At 44.4% G+C, this 19,040-nt stretch overlaps 1 protein-coding gene across 2 annotated transcripts in view; it reads right to left on the bottom strand.

Annotated features, from left to right (window-relative positions):
- Nucleotides 1–17,156, bottom strand: part of SLC13A2 (solute carrier family 13 member 2) — a 52,662-nt gene extending 35,506 nt beyond the window's left edge. The window contains exons 1-8 of one of the 2 annotated variants that reach the window (XM_075850849.1): nt 17,031–17,156; nt 16,102–16,238; nt 15,221–15,368; nt 15,055–15,133; nt 12,616–12,778; nt 8,551–8,673; nt 7,217–7,438; nt 1,123–1,223 (exon numbers count right to left, since the gene is read on the bottom strand). In XM_075850849.1, the coding sequence (XP_075706964.1) occupies nt 1,123–1,223; nt 7,217–7,438; nt 8,551–8,673; nt 12,616–12,778; nt 15,055–15,133; nt 15,221–15,368; nt 16,102–16,238; nt 17,031–17,129 (1,072 nt within the window). In that variant the 5' untranslated portion in view covers nt 17,130–17,156. Of the gene's footprint in view, nt 1–1,122; nt 1,224–7,216; nt 7,439–8,550; nt 8,674–12,615; nt 12,806–15,054; nt 15,134–15,220; nt 15,369–16,101; nt 16,239–17,030 lie in introns of both variants that reach the window. The other variant, XM_075850848.1, reaches the window with a different exon arrangement.
- Between the last annotated feature and the right edge of the window lie 1,884 nt (nt 17,157–19,040).

Raw genomic sequence — 19,040 nt, 5'->3', positions numbered from 1 at the left:
ATTTTTCAAAATCTTTTGAGTAGAGAACATATGTTGGAGGGGAATTAGCGGGAAAGGCGCAATGTACATGTGCAAGGTTTTATAATCACTCCCATTAGCTGCCTGCCTGTAACAACAGAGGGCAAGTGCACAGTCAAAACTAGCAGAAGTAAGGGCAGACGGCAGACAGTCGCATACGGTAAGGCTAGTCAGACATCAAGGCAGGCAGAGTTATGTCGTATTTAGAGATGGGCAGAAGGTTAGGGAAGGCGGCAGACGAGACGTGGTCAAAGGTCGGGCAGAGTCAGTAACAGTAATCCAAAAGGTAATCCAGCAGGAGAACAAGCTACAAATAACCTTTAGTACAGAGTAACTTGTGTGGATTGGAGCACACTGGCTCTTTAAGAGAGGAAGAGTTAGCGCGCACACTAGCAGCAGCAGGACAGCAAAGAGGAGAGCGCCGGCAGTGTGAGAGGCCATGAGCAGAGCAGCCCAGGAGTACAGAGGCTCATTGGCTAGGACATAGCAGGATGCTGAGTAGCGGTAAGTATATTGGAGCGAAAGCGGCGCAGACTGGCCATGATACCTGAAGATCCACTGCTGCACCAATAGGACTCTGTTCATGCAAGATTTATATATATCTGATGTGTACCAAAGCATACAGTTTCTGTGGGACAAACAAATGCCAAAACAGTGTCCTTTTGGCTTATATTTGACAGGTTATGACTAGAGAATTTATAAGTTCTGAATATTTTTCTTTTATTCCAATCTTTAATGAATATTTCAGGAAAGTGAAATTTTCTATAAATAAGAACCGGATATTTTAGAACAATATGTAACTGTTAATGTAAAATAAATGACTAATTCATAGGCGAACATAATGGCTGTGCATCACGTGCAGCTGTATACGGGCAATACGCACAAACAATTTCTGCAATGATGAGAATATATTTTCCTAATCGAAAATGGTCGCATCATTGTAAATACTGTGGCATGTATGACATATATCGGAAGACTTGTTAGATCACAATATTATAGATTATGGACCATCCAGTCCATTAAAACATTAATCTACATCAACAATCTGGAGCTAGGTCATTTGTTATCTATCACTATTGATAAAGATGATATAATAAAATTTACCTGCCTGCTGGGGTTCCCGGCGCTTACATGAGGGTAACTCAGATGGAAATAGAAACATCATAAGAGATACAAATACAGCAACGGTTGCATCCGTGACATACCTGAAAACAAAAAGTCATCTTTTAAATTTGTCAATAAGTATTTATAAATTTGAAATATTATATAATGAAATGACACATGATTTCTTCGATATATATATATTAGGTTGCATAGTCTGATGAGGTATTTTATCTTTTTCTTTTGAGATAAAGATGTTCATATACACAGTAAATATTATTCTTAGCCCTACTAGAGAAATATTTCCAGCAGACAGCCACATTGTAATGGCAGGAAGGAGGTGAAGGGAAAGTGAGCCCTAATCTACCCAGCGCCCTGTCCCTGCCTACTTGCAACGACCCACCCTAGGCGACGGGGTACAACTGGGCGGCGGTCCCTACGCTGTCTAAGTGCACGGGAGAACAAACAGGGAACACGCAAGGGAAGGGGCAGTAGCCCACGGAACGCCGCGAGGAAACGGAGCGGTGAATGAGTAGTCAGGACCAGGATGAAGTGGAGTATACCAACGTGAGCACGGAGAAGGAAGCAAGCCAGGGGCAAAGCGAAGCAGGTTAAGCAGAACTGCAGCAAGGCAGAAGCACGGCAGAAGCAGGCTGGAGCAAGCAGCAGTGGGGCCAGGAATCCAGAAGAATTACAAGCACTGAGGAAGAGAACACGGCAGGTAATAATGGACAGGGGGCGGAGCTAACTCCAACTGACCAGGCCGCGATAGGCTCTCCCACTCCTGAGCCTGCCACCCTGGTTGGTGGGAGCCGGTGTCAGTCTAAGAGGTCTGGCCTCAGGTGTGGATTGATTAATCCCAGGAGTATACCGAGACGTAGTACCTGGCAGATCCCTAACAGTACTCCCCCTTTTATGAGGGGCCACCGGACCCTTACTAAGAGGACCCGGTTTAGTAGGGAAGAGAAGGTGGAACCTCCTGATCAATACCCCAGCGTGAACATCACGAGCAGGTACCCAAGTCCTCTCCTCAGGCCCGTATCCTCTCCAATGGACCAGGTACTGGAGGGAGCCCTGGACCATCCTACTGTCCATAATCTTGGCCACCTCGAATTCCACCCCCTCAGGGGTGAGAACGGGAACAGGAGGTTTCCTTGAGGGGGACCAGGTCGGGGAGCAGCGTTTAAGGAGGGAGGCATGGAAGACGTCATGTATGCGAAAGGATGGGGGCAGCTCCAGACGGAAGGATACAGGGTTGAGGACTTCAATGATCTTATAAAGGTCCAATAAATCGGGGAGCAAACTTCCTGGACGGGACCTTAAGGCGCAAGTTCCTGGACGACAACCAGACCAAATCCCCGACGACAAACCGGGGGTTAGCAGAACGTCTACTATCAGCCTGAATCTTTTGTGCGCTCTGGGACGCCTCTAGGTTCTTCTGAACCTGGGCCCAGACTGTGCACAGTTCCCGATGAACATCCTCTACCTCAGGATTATTGGAACAACCAGGGGAAACGGAGGAGAACCTTGGGTTAAACCCGAAATTACAGAAAAACGGGGAGACCCCTGACGAGTTACTGACCCGGTTATTCAGGGAAAATTCAGCAAGGGGAAGGAATGAGACCCAATCGAATTGACAGTCAGAGATGAAACACCTTAAATATTGTTCCAGGGATTGGTTAGTCCTTTACGTTTGGCCATTAGTTTCGGGATGGAAGGCGGAGGAGAAGGACAGATCAATCTCCAACTTTTTACAAAAAGCTCTCCAAAATAAGGAAACAAATTGTACCCCTCTGTCAGAAACGATATTGACAGGGGCCCCATGGAGACGCAGGATGTGTTTCACAAACAAAGAAGCTAACGTCTTGGCGTTAGGTAGCTTCTTAAGGGGCACAAAGTGGCACATCTTGCTGAAGCGGTCTACTACCACCCACACCACCGACTTGCCCTGAGATGGGGGCAAATCGGTGATAAAATCCATGGAGATATGGGTCCAAGGTCTCTGGGGAATGGGCAAGGAACGTAGTAGGCCCGCAGGTCGGGACCTAGGGGTTTTGGACCTAGCGCAAACCTCACAAGCGGCGACGTAAGCCCTAACGTCTTTAGGCAACCCAGGCCACCAATAGTTTCTGGTAATGAGGTGTTTGGTGCCCAAGATGCCAGGATGACCAGATAGAGCGGAGTCATGGTTTTCCCTGAGTACCCTTAGCCGGTATTGCAGGGGAACAAACAGTTTGTCCCCAGGGACGTTCCCGGGAGCAGAACCCTGATCAGCCGCGATATCAGAAGCTAAATCAGAATCCGTGGCAGAAACGATTATACCAGGGGGTAAAATACAAGCAGGATCCTTCTCGGAAGGAGGATTGGCCATGAAACTACGTGACAGAGCATCAGCCTTAATATTCTTGGACCCAGCCCTATAGGTAACCAAGAAATTAAATCTGGTAAAGAATAGTGCCCACCGAGCTTGTCTAGGATTAAGCCTCCGGGCCGATTCTAGGAAAACCAGATTCTTGTGATCAGTAAGGACCGTTACCTGGTGTCTGGCCCCCTCCAGGAAGTGCCGCCACTCTTCAAAAGCCCATTTAATGGCTAGAAGTTCGCGGTTGCCAATATCATAGTTACTCTCCGTGGGCGAAAACTTCCTAGAGAAGTAAGCACAGGGGCGGAGATGGGTGAGGGAGCTGGTACCCTGGGACAAGACGGCCCCCACTCCCACCTCGGATGCGTCAACCTCCACAATAAATGGCTCCTCTTGGTTGGGCTGAATCAGCATGGGGGCCGAGATAAAGCACTTCTTGAGGGTCTCAAAGGCCTGGCCGGCCTCAGGGGGCCAATGGAGGACATCAGCACCCTTGCGAGTAAGGTCCGTAAGAGGCTTAGCGACGACCGAGAAGTTGGCAATAAATCTCCTGTAATAGTTGGCGAACCCTAAAAAACACTGTAACGCCTTAAGGGAGGCAGGTTGGACCCATTCCGCCATAGCCTGAACCTTGGCAGGGTCCATGCGGAATTCATGAGGAGTGAGGATTTGACCCAAAAATGGTATCTCCTGTACCCCAAAGACACATTTTTCAGTCTTAGCAAACAGATTATTCTCCCGAGGGACCTGGAGCACCTTCCTGACATGCCCCACGTGGGAGGACCAGTCCTTGGAAAACACCAGTATGTCATCAAGGTACACAACAAGAAAATTACCCAGGTAATCTCTCAGGATTTCATTAATAAAATTCTGGAAGACAGCAGGGACATTACACAACCCAAAGGGCATGACGAGGTATTCGAAATGACCCTCGTGTGTGTTGAACGCAGTTTTCCACTCATCCCCCTCTTTGATGCGGATAAGGTTATATGCCCCCCGTAGATCGAACTTAGAAAACCATTGGGCTCCCTGAACCTTATTAAAAAGATCCGGAATCAAAGGAAGTGGGTACTGGTTCCTTACGGTGACCTTATTCAGGTTACGATAATCAATGCACGGCCTAAGACCACCATCCTTCTTCCCCACGAAGAAGAAGCCAGCACCTACAGGAGAAGTCGAGGGGCGAATGAAACCCTTGGCCAGGCATTCTTGGATATACACCCTCATAGCTTCACGTTCAGGACATGAAAGATTAAATATCCTACCCTTAGGAAGCTTGGCACCAGGCACCAAATCGATGGTGCAATCGTAATCTCTATGGGGGGGGCAACACCTCGGAGGCCTCCTTAGAAAACACATCGGCGAAGTCCTGAACAAACTCAGGGAGCGTGTTTACCTCCTCCCGGGGAGAAATAGAGTTAACAGAAAGACATGACATCAGACATTCACTACCCCATTTGGTGAGATCCCCAGTATTCCAATCAAACATGGGATTATGCAACTGCAACCAGGGAAGACCTAATACCAGATCAGACGATAATCCCTGCATCACCAGTACAGAGCACTGCTCCAAATGCATGGAGCCAACCAGGAGTTCAAAAACAGGAGTATGCTGAGTAAAATAACCATTAGTAAGAGGAGTGGAGTCGATACCTACTACAGGGATAGGATAAGGTAAATCAATAAAAGGCATTTTTAGAGACATAGCAAATTCCACAGACATGATATTAGCAGATGAGCCAGAATCCACGAAAGCACTGCCCGTGGCAGACCGGCCAGCAAACGAGACCTGAAAGGGAAGCAAAATTTTATTGCGTTTCACATTAACGGGAAATATCTGTGCGCCCAAGTGACCTCCCCGATGATCACTTAGGCGCGGAAGTTTTCCGGCTTTTTATTCTTGCGCCTGGGACAGGTGTTCAGTAGATGCTTGTCGTCCCAACAGTAGAAGCAGAGACCATTCATTCTGCGAAACTCCCTACGTTGTCGAGGGGACATGGAGGCCCCGAGTTGCATAGGTACCTCCGAGTCCTCCGTGGAGGGGCGAGGAGACGGGACCTCGGGGGGGATCGCAGAAAAGTCAGAGGGGAGCACATTGAAACGTTCAAGCTGACGTTCCCTGAGACGTCGGTCAAGTCGTACTGCTTGGGCCATAACCTGGTCAAGGGAGTCAGAAGAGGGGTAGCTAACCAGCAGATCCTTCAGGGCGTCAGATAATCCTAACCTAAACTGGCACCTTAGGGCCGGGTCGTTCCACCGAGAAGCTACGCACCACTTTCTAAAATCAGAACAGTATTCCTCAACCGGTCTCCTACCCTGACATAAGGTCACCAGCTGACTCTCGGCTAAAGCAGTCCTGTCAGTCTCGTCGTAAATGAGTCCGAGGGCAGAGAAAAAACGATCAACAGAGGAAAGTTCAGGGGCGTCGGGAGCCAAGGAGAAGGCCCACTCTTGGGGCCCTTCCTGGAGTCGGGATATGATGATACCCACCCGCTGGTTCTCGGAACCTGAGGAGTGGGGTTTTAGGCGGAAATACAGTCTGCAACTCTCCCGGAAGGAGAGAAACATCTTACGGTCCCCTGAGAACCGGTCAGGTAACTTGAGGTCGGGTTCTAGAGGTGAGGTGAGGGGTACTACTAAGGCAGCGTCACCCTGGTTGACCCTCTGGGCCAGGGCCTGGACCTGTAGGGAGAGGCCCTGCAACTGCTGGGTCAGGGTCTCAAGGGGGTCCATGATAGCGTCAGCGTAGGAGAAATGGTAGACTAGGTATGGGCTTGTAATTATGTAATAGCAGGAAGGAGGTGAAGGGAAAGTGAGCCCTAATCTACCCACCGCCCTGTCCCTGCCTACTTGCAACGACCCGCCCTAGGCGACGGGGTACAACTGGGCGGCGGTCCCTACGCTGTCTAAGTGCACGGGAGAACAAACAGGGAACACGCAAGGGAAGGGGCAGTAGCCCACGGAACGCCGCGAGGAAACGGAGCGGTGAATGAGTAGTCAGGACCAGGATGAAGTGGAGTATACCAACGTGAGCACGGAGAAGGAAGCAAGCCAGGGGCAAAGCGAAGCAGGTTAAGCGGAACTGCAGCAAGGCAGAAGCACGGCAGAAGCAGGCTGGAGCAAGCAGCAGTGGGGCCAGGAATCCAGAAGAATTACAAGCACTGAGGAAGAGAACACGGCAGGTAATAATGGACAGGGGGCGGAGCTAACTCCAACTGACCAGGCCGCGATAGGCTCTCCCACTCCTGAGCCTGCCACCCTGGTTGGTGGGAGCCGGTGTCAGTCTAAGAGGTCTGGCCTCAGGTGTGGATTGATTAATCCCAGGAGTATACCTAGACGTAGTACCTGGCAGATCCCTAACACACATCATCTCTAATTTTATTATGTTCTTATTTATGGGACATCATTTTTATAAGACATTCCAGCTCGGCCGTAAGAAAAATATTTGCTGTTACTCAAAAATATTACAAAACCATTTTCTATCTCGAAAAAATATTTTGTGGGACAAGATAATATTTTGGGCCATAAAACGTAACATAAATATAATTTGATATTAAACTTATACTGAAGATACAGGTACGGGAATACCTAGGTAATAGTGACCATACCTAGATAAGATTTGTTTTTTGAAAAAAATAAATATATACTGTATGTAGGGGAAAATGAAGAACAAATGCACGGAGGGGAGGAGGGTAGAGCCGTAATGTGCACCATTTGCCTTTCACACATACTTACTCTTTTGCACCTTTGTTAAAACTGATAGTTGCCCAGCCTGGCATGAAACCCGGTTCTCTTGAAAACCACAGAAGAACCAGCAAGATAAACAGAACCAGAACACAGATTTCTGCAAAGGTCATCGGCCCGAGCTTCTTGTGCTCAGTAGAGATAACTTTATATGCTCTCTTCTCTTTTTCCTTTTGTTCAGGATTTCCACCACAGCCAAAGTTTTTCCTAAATCTAGGAAGAGAACAGATTACCCGAGTTGAGCTAAAATAATATTTTACACAAATTATCATTCCTTCCTAGGGACCATTTCAGGTTCCTGGCCTTAAAGGAACACTAAACGTAAAGTCAACAGTATAAGTGAAGCCAATAGACATAGCAGTTACTGTCACATACAGATATGTATATATTTTTCAGGAGTTTTTCAGAACAAAATATGTGACTAAAAGTAGTGATAATGGGGGCAGAAAAGTTTTAGACTTCTTCTGGTCACTAACTCCATTACTGGGGAACATTACAGTCAGCCTTTCCCCAGCCCAAATAGCTCTTCCTAGAAACTAATAAATAACATTCTTCAGCACAGTATATAGATAAAAAATAGACTGAAGATTTTCTGTAATGGTAACGCCATTTAAAATGTAAACTTTTATTTGTCTAGTATCCAGCTGTCCCTAGTACCCGTGCTACTTGTTACCGTCTGCTTTCGAAGAATAGCTATCAAGTATTAACAGTATTTGTATGACTCTCTTAGGCCTCATGCACACGGCCATGCCCGTAATCACGGCCCGTGAATGCGGGCACGGCTGGCCGTTGACGGCCGCATTTTCGTGCCGTGCTCCCATACAAAGTATGAGAGCACGGCCAGTAAAAAATTAAAAGTCGGACATGCTCCATAATTTCTGCCACGGTTCTACGGCACGGACACCTTTCCGTAGCAATACAGAAAGGTGTCTGCGGCCAATAGAACCGGGTGGGTCCGTAATTGCGGACCGTATGCATGAGGCCTTATAATAAGTATAGTCCCAGGGTGGGGTGTACACTGTGGAAAGAGGGGCTATAGCCCCTAAAAAAACAGCTTTGCCAAATGTGGAAGTGACTGCTTAATACTGAAAGCCTCTTGCTATTCCTTCTCGACAGGGTTTTATAGGGTTAGTGTACAGTGGGCACGACGTACATTAGAGACAAAAATGTGTTTGCATATATTTGTATGCTACATGTGTTTATAGTCTCTTCTGAACAAGCAGTGAGAAAACATATGGTCCAGTTTAATCTTTACTCTGATAGGGTCAATTTACCATTATTTTTGGGTCTTTCATTCACTGATAAAAATAACAGCACAAACTTACTTCGTTCCCAGGAACAAGAGCTGCAGCCATATCCAGGAAAGAGCAAGTAGAACAATCATCGTTGGGAAGGCAAATCCAAACCATGAAGCAAAATTGATTATATTGTTATTTCCAGGGAACAGTCTGTAGAAAAAGAATACAGTATGTTCAAGATCCATTATTTAAGGTTCCAGCTGATACTTTGGGGGCTGTTTTTAGAAAAAGGAATGTCTTGATGAGACAACCCCTTTGAGGTTCACTTTTATCTACAAGTAAGGCTTTGTTTACACTTTGCTGCAGTGTATTTTAGGCTTATGTGTTGATCCCGTAAAACCTCTGTATACAGCTCACCCATGGACATTATATATTATCAATACTACTACTGAGATGTTTAGTTAAATTAGCATCAACCTGTACAACAAAATCAAAATTGCGATCACTTTATGGGTATGTTCACACGAGGGCGTCCGTTACGGCTGAAATTACGGGGATGTTTCAGCCTGAAAACATCCCCGTAATTTCAGCCGTACCGGCATGTGCAGGCGCTTGAACGCCGCGTCAATTACGGGCGTAATTAGCGCTGCTATTCATTGGAGTCAATGAATAACGGCTCTAATTACGGCCAAAGAAGTGACAGGTCACTTCTTTGACGCGGGCGTCTATTTACGCGCCGTCTTTTGACAGCGGCGCGTAAATATACGCCTCGTGTGAACAGACAAACGTCTGCCCATTGCTTTCAATGGGCAGATGTTTGTCAGCGCTATTGAGGCGCTATTTTCGGGCGTAATTCGGGGCAAAAACGCCCGATTTACGTCCGTAAATAGGCCGTGTGAACATACCCTAAAAGTGAGAAACTGGAATTTGGATATTTATAAAATAAGTATAATCTGAAAACACCTGCAAATAATTTCTGTGTTAACTTTTGTTATGTCCTCATGGACCTAGGTTTTACTACATTTAGATTGTCTGCTTAATGATGTTAAAACATGCTCACGCGATATTTTGCAGCGATTCGTGTGGCACAAACCCCTAAGGTTTTGGATTTCACAGGAATCCATCACTTTTGGGAAATTTGGACCGCATTCGATTTGTGTAGAATAGATTCTCATATATCTCTATTGGAAATGGACATAGAAGAAAGGGGGCATTATAGCAAATGTCAAAAAGGGCTGGGTTTTGCCACCCTTGGGCAAATTCACCAACCCCCTTGTTTGCCAACAATGCAATTTCTCTGGGGAAGGGTGAAAAAGCAGGATGACCGCTCAAAGAACAGACTGGTTTAATGAACTGTTTCTAATTTACTTTAGTGTTTTGGTCATAAACAGCAAATCAACAGGTTGCAGGGAAATTACAGATTTGAGGTGAAAACATCCTCGGTACAGGTTGGCATCATCAAATTTAAGGGGCAGCGCCATTTCCCCACACATTTCAACCGGAATGGAGAATAACCCAAGGTGGAGTATACTGTGTTGTTGTATACTCACACCAGTTTTGCAACATAGATCGGCCAGTTTTCTTTTATTTGGATTTCCAGAGTTCATACCAACTGTAGTAGCATGCAATTCATGTATTCATAGGCACCATTTCTTTGAAAGGTGATACGGGGTGGTGTAAAACGTCCTTATCTCAAAGAGCTTACACAATTCTTCAATCATTCTACCTTTTAAAGCAGGCCCCTGGTCTGAGTGGAATTGCGCTGGACATCCATTCAGCAGTATGAAATTTTTCCATAGAGCCTGGGCAGCAGACTCCGCTGTCTGGTCTCGGGTGGGGATTGCCACTGTGAACTTAGTAAAATGATCAATGATAACCAATAGGTACTTGTATCCTTGCAGCGCTTTTTCTACTGGACAGTCCATCAGCACCATCTGCAAGGGATAGGAGTTGCATATGGTACTCACTGGGGCCTGCTGTTCTACAGCCTTACCTAAATTGCAGTTCCTGCACCTCGTACAGTTGTCACGGGCCACTATCTGCATTTCTGGGTGGAAGAAGAATCTCTGCAGTCAGTCAAACGTTTTCGCAGGCTCAAAATGCCCTTTCTCATGGATCAATGTTACCACTACCCTAATATCTCTTTCCGGTAACACAATCTGCCAGATGGGTCCTTTCTCAGTTGGTCATTTTACCCGACTATACCGCACAACTGCACAGATAGCCAGCCAGTCCTATTGCTAAAGCAGCTGTTTCCCTATTGGTGGCAGCGTCTCTCTTTCCCGATTTGGCTGGAGCCCATTTATGAGCCCCCGTTTAACTGCCTCAATATGCCTGTCCCTCTTTTGCTCATTCCGCCATTGTTCAGCCGATTTCTCAATCTCTGGACCTTCGGAGGACAGTTCATTCTGGAAGGCCTTAACCCCATCCTGAGGTATGCCTGTAGTACTTTCCCCTCAATCAGCATAAAGTTGACAGTTTCTGTCTCCTCTAGCATATCATCAGTGGGCCCACTTGCCGGTTCTACCAGATTACGCGACAGGGTCTCCGCATTACCATTACTGCAACTAGGTTGGTACCAAACCTTGTACTTGATATTTCACCAAGCTTACCAACTATCTCTGCTCCAGTGAGCCCAGCCCGGCAGTATCCATGCGAATCAGATGATTATTAACAGTCCACAGCTTGAAACTGCCCCTTTGGGATTGTTTGCAAATTTTTCTGTGACCACCCAGACAACAGTGACAACCCAGCTGTACATGGTTGAACAAGCTGTAACTCTCCGGGTCCTTCACCCCATCCCTCAATGTCCTGTTGGCATAGGCGATGACTCATTCTTTTCCATCCTGGACCTGGGCCAGAACCGCCCCCAGTCCTTTCAGGCTTCCATCAATATACAGTACAAATGGCTTGGTGAAGTCTGCATTAGTCAACAGCATCTTAACTTCCTGGAAGGTTTGCTCTTCCTCTGAGCCTCATTTCAAAGCTTTCTTCTTGGCCACTTCAGGCTTCCCCCATTTAGTAAGGCATACCAGAGTGCAGCAATCTGAGCAAGGTCTTTGATGAACCACTGGGGGAAATGTGTTGGTAATACTCTCGGATCAGCCTGGCATCGCCAGTTGGGATCTCATGCTCTAGGGTCTGTATCAATCCGAAGTCATTTTCTGTGCAGAGAAAGGTGTTCAGATGTTGCACCAACATATCAGCCACCTCTCCCAACTCTCCTGGCGACAAATCAGTCCCCTCTAACTGTATATATTTTAGCAACTGTTCTCCTGTGGTTCCATGATGCCCAGTGGTGACCTAGCACAACTTAATGGTATCTGTGCACCCTTTTGATGGGCTCTATCCATCATCTTGCCTCTTGTACTACTTGTTCCTTAAGTATCAGAAACACCTCCGCCACTAATTCTCTGGTCATCAGGACAACCATCTGCTTAGTGACGTTCAACATCCGGAACAGCACCGATCTGGCTTGCACAGAGTCAGGGCCACAGCCACTCCTTCTCGTTGCAGCACCGTCTCCACTAAGACAGTGGCCCCCGTTAGTTCTTGCTTGGTGCCGATAGGTAATGGCCACAGCACTACATGCCTTTAAGTTTCTTCAAGTGGCCGGGTAGAGGGTACTTTACACAGCCTACCTACCTTGGTATGTTCTGGAGCCTTTGCATGATTCTGCACTGATTCAGGGTTCTCTCCACACACTAGATTTGGCCTCCCCTACTATTTCCCCAGGAACTAATGTTTTTTCTTTAGTACTCTAGAAACAAGGGGAATCCTGCACAAATTCTTGCTAATCAAAAGGTAGAAATCTCCTTCTCTTAGTAACAAAGGGGATGGGACCAACGAGTGCTGGGCCCTTCTCTGTAAGGGCCCCATAAGCGCTGTATGGTCCACCTCTGTGGTATGTACTGTGTGTCTTTGACTTTAATGTTTGTGGTATTGCACATGTATCTTAGAAAAATAATATGAAATTCAACCAATGTACTCCTATTCAATCAGTATGTTACCTTAACAATATAGGAATAAAATCCAATATTCATGAAAGGCAGGTCTAGCAGGAATTTCTCCATTAGATGGTATTATTTATAAATTATGACAGCTCTTTTGAGACATGCATTTTAACTCGTCTTGAAAAATACAAGTACCTACTCGTCCATCTGTCCTTTCATGACAAGGTTGGGTGTGGTGCCAGTTAGTGTTGCAATGCCACCAATGCTAGCGGAATAGCAGACACAGAGACTCATTCCTTTGCTGAGTTTTAGGTGCTTCTGTAGCCTTAGCGCTTGCTTCTCCTCTTTCAGTTTGTCATCTACTGGATCAATATCAATTGATGTGGCACCTGAAATGCAAAGTTTACAATTACATGTTAATTCAAAAAGTTTGGAAAAATGTAAAAGTTACTCCATAAAAAAAAGCATAGCAGGACTTTAACCCCTTAACGCATTATCAGTAACTGTATGTGACAGGTGTTAAGGGGTTGTAGGGAGCAGCCCCAGGGGTTGAGTCGCTCCATACTGAGAGGGTGTCGGCTGTATATTACAGCTGACACCTCGCTGCAACGTGCAGAATCAAAGATCACTTTGATTCCACTTGTTTAACCTCTTAGATGCCACAGTCAATAGTGACCGCGCCATCTAAGCGGTTAAAAAGAGAGGCGCGGCCCCCTCTGACAGCCCATTAGGCCCCCCGGGATGTGATTGCAGAGTGCCGATGGTTATCATGGCAGCCTGGGACCTAATGAGGCCCCCAGGTCTGCCATCTTTCTGCTCATATAAGGCCCTGCTAGAGGCAAGGCTTAATTGGAGCCTGTCAAAATCACAATATACTGCAATACATTAGTATTGCAGTATATAGTAAGCGATCCAATGATCGATGGTTCAAGTCTCCTAGGGGGACTTATAAAAAAATATATAAAAACAGTTGATAACGTTTCTTTCAATGTACAAAAAAATTAAATATTAAAAGTAAAAACCAAAATGTTTCCCATTGTTTCCCTAAAGTGTTAAAAAAAATAAAACATAACATAACTGGATTCACCGTGTCCGTAAAAGTCTGAAATATTACAATATAATGTTATTTATGACATACAAAGAGAAAGGAGTATATAGCCATATATAACAATATTAAAAATTAACAAAACAAGGCAAAAGACATGGTATAGCAGAAAAAGACCAAAGACGCTGAATCAAAAAACTGTCTTCGATCACTGTAGTACAATTATCTAGCATAGTATATGGACGGCTGTATATAAATAAGTGAATTTCTAGTATAACCCCAAATGATCCTATAAACACTATTCCTATTCAGGAGTTTATATCATTGGGATAAGAAAAAGTGCCATTGCAAAATTATATATTAATATCAAAATCAAAAGACAGCCTTACCCATCTCAGCAGTCAAATGGTCCTGCATAACCAGTATATACCACTATATTATGCAGGTCCATTTGACTGCTGAGATGGGTAAGGATTAGGTCAGAGGCGGTACTCAATGGCCATAGGTGAAAAATTCAGCGAAAAAAGTTGCAAGAACCGCGGCAAGAAAGTGCAGGCGGTTGAAAATCTGCCTGGAAAGATTGGTAGATTTTTTTTCTGCCTGACAAATCCTCTGTGTGAACAGGGCCTTACATTGTCAAAGTGATATATTTTTAAAATCATGTATTTGTTTAGTTTTACAGTATTTTTGGCTATTGGCACTCATTGCTTTTGTAGGTTGTACTCTCACTTCTGATTTACTACTATATGGTAAATTTTACATTTTAAGTGGTAATTCTCTTTACTTTCCTTTGTGCCCATCCGGTTTACATCACAGATAATGCATAAATATAGATCTATTTATTTGAACAGCTGTTTCAGGCTTGTTAGCCATCTTCAGTGCGAGATTAGAAAATCCTGGCTTAACATAGTGAAGGGCTTGATAAGTATACTCACAAGTTAGGGTGGGAGTGAGTAGGACTTAATGGGATATTCCCATGAAGGACATTTATGACATATCCACAGGATACACCTATCTCTAGAACGTGGCCCCCTGAACCCTGTTCTACCGTTGTCTGTTCTCACTGCCTCCCGGCCACCTCCTGACTATATGGTTGGAAGTTACAAAAAGAGTGTAGCTCGCTGAGTAGTGAGTTGCAGTTACAGAAGCAGCGTAGCATGCGAGTTACGCTATTTCCGTAACTACCATTCACTTCTATAGGACTTACGGAAACAGCGTAGCTCAGCAAGCTACACTCTTTTTGTAACTTCTGACCATATAGTCAGGGACCCGCATCTATCTGACATTTATGACACATCTTGTGGATATGTCATAAATGTCCCTTATGGGAAAACCCCTTTAAAGGAAGCCGGGAAACCAAGAAAAATATCTGCCATTCTGTATGTACTTTGTATTCCCTGAATTCATTTTTGAATTTCCTGAAATGTTGCACAATGTTAGTGCGTTACAAATAAAAAAATTATAATAATAATCCTAATCTATGAGAAGACAATGGAGCTCTATTTATTATTTTATATTATGGAACAGTAGCATTATTCAATATTGATATATATAACCTAAGTAAAACAGAATTTGTATTTTTTCAAAACTTACATTTTTCCAGTTTCGTGGGTTCTACATTTGTTAACTGTTTTTCCTTCATTTCAAATGCATGATTTATATTCCCATTTTGCTCATTATTAGGGGCCACTTTGACATCCCCATTTAGCTGAGTGACATTCCCATTCTGTTGGTCTTCACTTTTCTCTGTTTGATCAACAACAAATGCGCGCTCATCTAATTTTTTCTCAGAGCTATAAAGTTGCTCAAGCACAGCCTGTGCTATTGGTATCATCATGGCGGTTGTAGCAGTATTACTGATCCACATAGATAAGAAAGCCGTTACAATCATAAATCCCAGAAGCAACCTAGAAAAAAATAATCAATGAACAATACAAAGTTTATCCATTAAGTTCTTCAGCAGCCAACAGCTATTGTAATGTTAAAGTAGTTGTCTTCATGCATAAAGTTGATGATAATAGGTGGAATCCATCATTACTCTGAAGTAAGATCCCGTTCTGTAGGTATACTCCACCTGTTATTCTGCGTAAATGTACTGTCTACTGCAGAAATAAAGAACCTTGCTAGAAAACAAACTGGTTGATAAGAAGATTACAGGGGGTCCCACTGCTTGGACCCCCATTGATCATCTATAAACCTGGAAACAAGTGTTCAATTTTCCCGCAAGCCCCACCACAGGGGAATTTAAGCATTACACAGTCTCCATTGAAATTAACGGGCTGTCCATGTAATGCAGGATATACCAGGTCCCTCAAAGCAAAAAGACATTCTATGTAGCCGCTGTCTGCTCTAGCTGGTTTATAGATGACGTTCCTGAATGGGAAGGTGGCTCTATTAACTCAGAATTCTCTAATAGGGTATGCGCATATGGGTTTCCTAAACCATACAAACCCTTAAAACATATGGGAGGGTATTTTTAAGTTCCCAGTTCAATTCAACTTTCCCCCTACAGGTTGTACAGGTGTTTTAAAATCACTTAAATTATATAACTCCCAAAGAATATCTCTAATGTAACTCAAAAGTGGCAACCACCTCCCAAGTGCCAGGTAAAGACAAAAATCGCATAGGGCATAAACTCACAGGGCAGGTTTGACTCCAACAATCAGCAACACCCTCAATGCTATCCGCTTGTGCAAATTCCATTTTTCAACTGAGATTGCCACTAGTAACCCTCCAATGAACAGCATGTTAGTGTCCTTCAAATATTGACTGCACACCTGAAAAAAAAAGAAGCAGTGAAATAAATTGGTTGTTTTAACTGTATGGGTTTTCTTAGACAGGATATAATTTAATGCTAATAGTGACCTGCTGAATTTTGTATTTACTTGGACCATAAAATGATTATGCTTATACTTATCCGTAAACCCTGAAGCATCCAAACCACTTCCCATAAGGACAAACCAAACCCATCTGGGGCAAAACCATGGCTAAATCATGTATGATAAGACACTATTTACCTGCTTAATTTCAAGATGGTCCCATGGTAATAATGACAAACATCTATATACTAGGCTTTTTGGCTGGCTGAATGAATAACTAAGACACCCGAAGTATAGCTAGGCTTTCTTTCCTTTGGGGCAACGATTCAGTGTGCTACCCTAGCCCTGTATCTAAATACCCTGGGCAAGGTAGAGAGGTTTGTTGGCAACCTCCTGACACCCAGTTTCTGGAGCACATGTCCCTTTGGCTCACCCCTAGGTGCATCCCTGTGCTCCCCTGTAAGGCACTATGATAAATAAAAAGCAGTAAAAACTGAAAACTTGAAATTGATGGAGCAAAATGAAAACTAGAAAGAAAGAAAAGGTTCAGTGGGTAAAGTTGTCAGATAATAGCTCTTACAAACTGAATGACTACCATGTTAAATTCAATGATCAGGTCTGATTTACTGTATGTCAGATTTTATACTTTCTTTGCCTATGTCACAATCTTTACAATTAGGTTGTAATAAACTGGTTGGTGTTGTGTAACCATGTTATATAAAACTTATTTCATAAGAGAAGGTAAATTACCGCTGTTGAGTCCATGATGCCCATCATTGGAAAGAGCACCACTGGGAAGAGGGCTGTAACAGCCAGTGGGAGAGCTTCTGTGCACCAGAATAGAGCCATTATAATGATCACATAGCCACAGCTTGCCTCCTGCATAAAAAGTAAAAACAAAACAACAAATTAATGCAAATGATACCTCCTCATAAGAAACCAGTAAGGATCAAGACCCCACAATCAGCTCCTCGTTAAGAGTTTGTTTTAAGGGGTTTCTACAATCCTCTTAAGGAATGAACTGAAAATGATGCATTACTAACATATTCTTTCTCAGATTAATAACCAATGTGTTATATACACTTCTCAAAATTCAAATTGCAACAACAAGTAGGAAAAGTTTTGGAATTATGGAAATTATATTGTCCAAATATCTTGATTTATTCCGTATTGAGTATGATTGCCACACGCAGAAATACACACACTTACACGCCTTGGCTAATGGTTGTCTGAGGAATGTTATGCCATGCTGAATGCACTTGGGCATGCAGATCATCAAGATTGGCTGCTGGCAGCTCCCTTTGCAATCGCCGACCAATGACGTCCCAGATGTGCTCGGTTGGAGACAAGTCCGGAGAAGCTACAGACCATAGTAGCATGTTTAGGCCACGCAGGCTGCTCACGGTAGCACGAGCATGCGGCCTGCTGTTGTCCTGTTGAAAAACGTCTCCTGGGAAACTTTGGAGAAATAGCCGTACGACTGGTTACAAGACTAAATCAATGTAACGCCGAGCTGTTAGTGTACCTGAAATGAAGACTTAAGGGGTCCGGCTACCGTACATTATGCCACCCCATAATCCCAGGAGTTGGACCGGTGTGACGTTCCCTTGTGAAGGTCTCTTCATGGTGTCGCCCGTGTGGTCTCCAGACCAATCTCCGGCTATCATTGTGTCCGTAACAAAAGCAGGACTCATCGCTAAAGAGGATAGACCTCCATTCCAGCCTCCATTGCTGTCTTTCTGTGCACCATGATGGCCTTTGAGAGTGGTGGCGTGTGGTCAATGGAACACTTGTAGCTACTGGATGCCGCCCCATGAGTGGGATATGATGTCCAATTCCACTTGCAGTACAGAATGGATCACTACGCGCCATTCTTCCAATCAGACGATCCATCCATGCAGGGGTTCGCCTCCGCACACCACTTACTGTCATTGCCGTTTGTAGTTGTTCTGCCAACCTCCGGGACACACAATGTTGAACAGTGCTGATATCTCGGCCTAGTCGTGTAGCGATCTGCCGTAGTAATAAATCAAGGTCTCTCAGTTCAAGGATTCTGTCCCTCTCAATATGTGAAGAGTGGCGAAAACTGGCACGTCGAAGAACAGAAGGCATCGCACAATCATCTCACATCTCTTGATCTGATTTTTGAGGTTTCATGTGGCTAAAAAACTTTGCTTCAATCTGGCTTTTATGCCTCCCACATACCACAGATTGGAGCTGGCTGCGTGAACATTTGATCATTTGCAGATCTTAGCAACACCTGCGACTTCCTCGATTTGCATAACCTTACGGTTTGCCTTTCTTGGTGCTGCAATGTCAATGTTGAGGAGTGTAATATAGCAACAACACCTGGATCTTTTTCATGTTGACTGGAGCTTCCAAAAGTATACCTAAATCTCTATCTATAAAATAGAGATATCATGTATAGTATCTGTCAAATGAAGCATGAATACACATGATTTCCAGCATTCAAAATGTATAGGGTTTGCTTGAAGCTGATTACATACTTATGAAGAAACTAATAGTAGGACAAGTGTATGGTTCCCAAGCAAAAGACTTGAGGGCAGGAGTATTAGTTCTACTACATAAAAATTTACCGGTCGCGACAGACACAGAGGGTTGTTGGATGTGTATTCTGCTTTCTGGTCCGGCTGACCATCTAAGTATTTACAATGTTTACCATCTAAGTATAAAACAACCATCCTTTTACTAAGATGTCAGTAAAATCATTGGTGCTTACTTCAGCCAGAATAAAGTCCT

The sequence above is a fragment of the Rhinoderma darwinii genome, chromosome 2 (genome assembly GCF_050947455.1).
Source record: "Rhinoderma darwinii isolate aRhiDar2 chromosome 2, aRhiDar2.hap1, whole genome shotgun sequence".
Classification (NCBI taxonomy): Eukaryota; Metazoa; Chordata; class Amphibia; order Anura; family Rhinodermatidae; genus Rhinoderma; species Rhinoderma darwinii.
This window is presented reverse-complemented; position numbering and strand designations above follow the sequence as displayed.